General features: G+C 43.9%; 1 protein-coding gene across 1 annotated transcript; it reads left to right on the top strand.

Annotated features, from left to right (window-relative positions):
* The first annotated feature begins 525 nt into the window (after positions 1-525).
* On the top strand, positions 526-4,626 carry foxj1b (forkhead box J1b). Its single transcript, XM_014179675.2, has 3 exons — positions 526-894; positions 1,076-1,737; positions 2,521-4,626. Exons 2-3 carry the CDS (start codon positions 1,147-1,149, stop codon positions 3,370-3,372), a joined length of 1,443 nt encoding a protein of 480 aa, XP_014035150.1. The 5' UTR covers positions 526-894; positions 1,076-1,146; the 3' UTR covers positions 3,373-4,626.
* Positions 4,627-5,242: the final 616 nt, after the last annotated feature.

A 5,242-nucleotide genomic window follows, 5' to 3' on the forward strand; every position in this document is an offset into this window, starting at 1 on the left:
TTTGTGGATATTTTTGTATTCCGAGATTTAACCTTAAAGGGGCAATAATCAATTTAAACTACAAGAAAGCGTTATCCCCGACCCTGTTTCGGTAAAAAGCTTGGGCTGAGAAATGAAACCAGACAGAGCTATGGATGCAAGGACTGACCATCCATGGCATCACAATTATAGTTTTAACCATGTTTTGAGGCTATATAGTGTTTGTTAACATTTACTTTGTTTACCAACATTGGAGTAAAACAAGCTTATATTTTGGGTTCTGAGGGGCTACTACAGTTGAACTGAACTCATGAGGCATGTATAAATTATATACTTTAAGAATCCATGGGTAGGCCTACACATCATTTATAAATCCAGAAATTGATACAGCAACTTCAGATTTCCCCCTTTAACAACATAGGCTAGCCTACTGTGGATATAATTATGCGTATGCTACATTAATTCCGAGGTTGAATATGCAGTTCAGCGCGCTCCTCATATCCCCATGAACGTCAGCCGTGTCTGACAAGCCAAGTGAAACCTGGAGAGAAAGGAACCAACCAATCAGAGACTTCCAAGACGTTTAAAGGGCTTGTGGGCAGTCTCTCCACCTTTATTATGAGCGTCCAAAAACCTTCCAGCACCCAGACTTTTTCATGTATCATTCCGTAAAGCAACTGGCCGGGAATTAAATAATTAGGATTATGCAAAAACGACTGAAATGGATGAAATAATCTGATGGATTTTTAAATGAACGGCTGGATGCTACTTTGGTGAGCCTTCCCCCTCTACTCTTGTTGCGCAGAGGATAGTGCTTCGCTGGAGTCCTTTGAGAATAGAGCACAGGGACCGATCGACAGACGGTTGCAACAGGTGCAAACTGTTCCCGAGCATCATCGCTGACCTGTCATTGAGGTAAGGATATAGGCTATCTGCTGTACTATGATCGTTTTTATTACATTTTCGAATCACATTTTGACACGTTGGCATGTTGAGCCAAATAGTCCATTTTTTTATGGTGTGTTTTTAATACTGTAATGGGGGTAGTGGATCAAATTCGAATTTGTATGTGTTTTTCAATATTTGTTTTGTGCAGGACATCTCATTGAACAGTCCTACAAAATTTCCAAATTTTTGCTGGTGACCGTCTCGTGCGTCACGCTCAGAATGCCTGTCCTGATGAGTCCGGAGATCGCCTCCAAGTTTAAGGAGAAATGGCTGGAATTACAGCCGGAGAACCAGGACACCGCAGCCGGGTCAGTGCACCTGGACGACAGTCTGACCAGCCTCCACTGGCTTCAGAACTTCTCCATCCTCAGCACTAACTCGGAAAGATCCACCGGCACCGGCTCCGGTTTCCCCTCACAGCACCTGGTCTCCTACCACCAGCGCCTGTACCCCCCGGGCACCGACTCCCCGTCTAGCCCTCCAGCCGGGGACACGGCCGCTACCGGGATGCCTCTCTGCCTCGGGAGCCCCGTTACCTCTGGCAGTAACTCCACCGACGCGCGTTTGGTGAATTATCCACACCACCAAACCACAACCTACCCTCACCTCAACCACCACATCACGCAGATCATCCCACCAGAGGAGATTGACTTTAAAACGAACCCCAAAGTCAAACCGCCTTATTCCTATGCCTCTCTCATCTGTATGGCCATGCAGGCCAGCAAGAAGCCCAAGGTGACTCTTTCCACCATCTATAACTGGATCACAGACAACTTCTGCTACTACAGACATGCTGAGCCCAGCTGGCAGGTAAATGACCCGGCTCTCCTCTGTCTCTCTATTATTGATTAGCTAAATGGTGACAGGGAGAGAAGAGAGAGGGAGAAGGGGGAGCAGAATGGTTTGCAACATGCATATTAAACCTGTTGTTTTGTTGTAAGAATATTAATGCACTTATACAACATACATTTAAAACACATTTATCCTATTATTTCTCATAATCATCCAGTCTAACAGTAAGTTATACTGTATTCTATTATGCATGACACAGCTTGACTAGCCTAGTCATGTTCATTTTGATTTACATTTCAAATCACAGAACATCTCTGCAATTTCTACCCTCCAAGAAATCTCTGTCAGGCTTCTTTCTCAGGGGGCCAGGCACAAGTGCTATACTGCTCCAGGGAGGGTGTGTGTGTGTGTGTGTGTGTGTGTGTGTGTGTGTGTGTGTGTGTGTGTGTGTGTGTGTGTGTGTGTGTGTGTGTGTGTGTGTGTGTGTGTGTGTGTGTGTGTGTGTGTGTGTGTGTGTGTGTGTGTGTGTGTGTGTGTGGTGTGTGGAGCTCCCTTGGCAGCCAAAGCACGGCTGATCATGTTTGAAATGCACAGAACTCTACACTAGAAAGCCTCATTAGGTGCATTTGCTTTCCTACACAAACAACAACAATACCTCCTCCGCCTCTCCCTTAAATGCCTTTCTCTATCTCTTTCTCCCTCTCTCTGTTTGACACGCACACCATTCATACGTTATATTAAATTAGATACACATTTAACATGGATTTAACACATTTGTTTCTTCTCCCCTCATCCTCTCAGAACTCTATCCGCCATAACCTCTCGCTCAACAAGTGCTTCATGAAAGTTCCGAGGCAGAAGGATGAACCAGGGAAAGGAGGCTTCTGGCAGATCGACCCTCAGTACGCTGACATGTTCGTCAACGGAGTCTTCAAGAGAAGGAGAATGTCCTCCAGCCACTACAACACCCACAGGGAGAGCAAACTCCTACACAACCAGGAAACTGGCTACCACAGAGCCACTCAGCGGGGCCAAGATGGCTACCACTACCAAGGAGCTGGAGCCGGCAACAAGCGTAAACAACCTTCTCCAAGGCAAAACAGCAAGATGGTGCGGACACCCAAATCCCCACTGTTAGCCATGGAGGCACACAGCGCAGATGTAGTTCTGAGGGGAGACTTCGACCTTGCATCTGTGTTTGACGATGTCCTCAGTGGAAACTGCAGTACATTCGAAGACCTGGACATCAACACTGCTCTGAGCTCCCTGGGTTGCGAGCTGGATCTGACCCTGCAGGAGAGGCACTCTGTCGGTCTGGGGAGGTGGTGTGGAGAGGGGGACAACCAAACCCAGAACCAGACCCATGACTCTTACGGTTACATGGAGCTGAGTGGCTCAGTGGGATGTAATAGTAGTAACATAGGGAACCTTTACATTCAACAGCAGCAGCTGAACCAGGATCAGTTGTTACAGACCCACCTGCACCAGTTTGAGGAGGTGACTCTGTTCCCAGAGCAGCAGGAGGTGCACCCCTGGGAGGAGATGAAGGAGGAAGTGCAGGCCATCCCTCAGACTCTGGATCAGGGCTTTGGGCTATGTGAAGGATTCTTCTCAGAGATACAACCCTGGGAGAGGGCTGAGGCCTACCTGTGACAGACCAACCACTGTTGAACCACTGCTTACGCCAGCCCTTAACCAAGGGATTCAGGCCCTAGCCACGACTTCCTTACAGTAAATGCTGGGACAGGGGATTCAGGAGACTGCTGGTCATTCGTGTCCTGTCCATGCAGTTCCTTCAGACTATGGTTAAAGACTGTGTTGTTGTGGTTTGAAGGAGCATGTTGTATTTGTTTCACTTGACAATGAAACACTATTGGTCTTACATTCTGCTATGTGCTCCACGCTCCAAACAAATATGCACTCTATTGGCTTGTGGGGCAGACCTACATACAGACCACTATTTTTCTACATTAGCATAATGAAATCTTATATACATAAAATGTATTTTTTTCTTGTTTGTTTTTGCATTATGTTTTTGAGAGATCTATGTTTGTATGTATGTTTATGACTATCTATGTTTCTGGTTTGATCGCTGACTAGAGAAGTCAATGAAGTCAAATGCAGTACTTAGTGTTGTGTCATAGTCAAACCTATTGATCCAATTTCAATGTGTTTTTCAAGTAATCAATTTAATATATATATATATGTATATCGATTAGAGTCTATGATAAGAGCCTAGATGGCCGTGTGTCTTGAGTCATGGGCTATGGCAAAGCAGAAAGAGGGACAGAAATGAACTGAAATGCCTCAATCAGAATACCCAAGCATATGCACTTTGAGTGACAACAGGTATGTTTGAGGATAGAAAATATTTCTGCTGTGCATCAGAATGCTATTTGCCCTTGTTCCATAAAACATGCAATGACACAGATTCAGCGTGCACACACCATCATTTGACAGCAACACCACAGCCTTAGTAGGCACTGACGGTTTTGGTCAAGTTTTCCATTATTCTGCCAATCTTGCATTTGATTGAACTCTGTTAATGAGTCTGTTCAGGATATACTGAGGAAATCTGAATTCTCTCACTGGGTGATTGGCTTCCATTTTGTGAAAAATGATTACTGATTTTTGATTGATTACGTCAAACTATGATAAATATACAAATGAACAACAATGGACTGTTTTTGAAAGGACGATTCATTTCAAATGGTATGTTGTTTGGGAGAACGGATGAACCAATGAAAAGGCTTGTGCTCTTGAAAGGTTTGAATTTCTTGAGTCAATTGTGAAGATCAGATCAACCTTTATACAATGTCTTCAATGTCATTCTGTTGTTTTTATTTCTACTCTTAGAAGTTGTTAAAAATGCAATCATGCCTCAATGCAATAAATGTTGTCAATTTAGATGTTTTTATCTCATTCGTTTGCCATATTGCATGTGAAAGTCAAAGATGCAATCCATTGGTCAGTAAGGGTGAAGAACAGCTTGTTCACAGATGAGAAGATACAGAATACCTCATTCTTGGTCAGGCCCAGACTAGCCTGGTCTCTCAGAATTGCAACATCACATTGAACAAATACCTATAACTCTGTTGGGTGTCTGCCAGTATCGTTGGTCGATGTGATCTGGCCAGGATCAGTGCTAGGTTAGGTTATGAGCTGGTGAATAGAGGTTGTACAGGAGCATTATGTACAGGTGGAAAGTTTATAGAATATAATGTGAAAGGAAACCTTGCTCTCTCAGTTCAGATGCTAAACAAAGAAATCTCTTGCAGTTGGAGCATGAAGAACGGCATATAGGTTATTTTCTATTTCCAGTTGTCTAATTTTGCTGTATTCTTTCATTTGAAAGATTAATGTCTCTCAGCAGTTATGTCGATCAATATCCGATCAATATCCAGAGAACATTCTCTCAAACCAGGTTGGTTTGAACTAAGAGCAACAGTTTTCAAGGATATTGCGTCTGTGCCATACACACATAGTTTCTCCCTTCAAATCTCTTTTTAATTGAAAAAGCCAA

This window comes from Salmo salar, chromosome 28 (assembly GCF_965601325.2).
Source record: "Salmo salar chromosome 28, fSalSal1, whole genome shotgun sequence".
NCBI lineage: Eukaryota > Metazoa > Chordata > Actinopteri > Salmoniformes > Salmonidae > Salmo > Salmo salar.

Bases quoted from the DNA above. Each gene is read 5' to 3' on its own strand.
- foxj1b (XM_014179675.2), top strand. From the start codon at position 1,147: ATGCCTGTCCTGATGAGTCCGGAGATCGCCTCCAAGTTTAAGGAGAAA. The intron at 1,738-2,520 runs GTAAATGACCCG...TCATCCTCTCAG, and splicing joins ATGCTGAGCCCAGCTGGCAG to AACTCTATCCGCCATAACCT.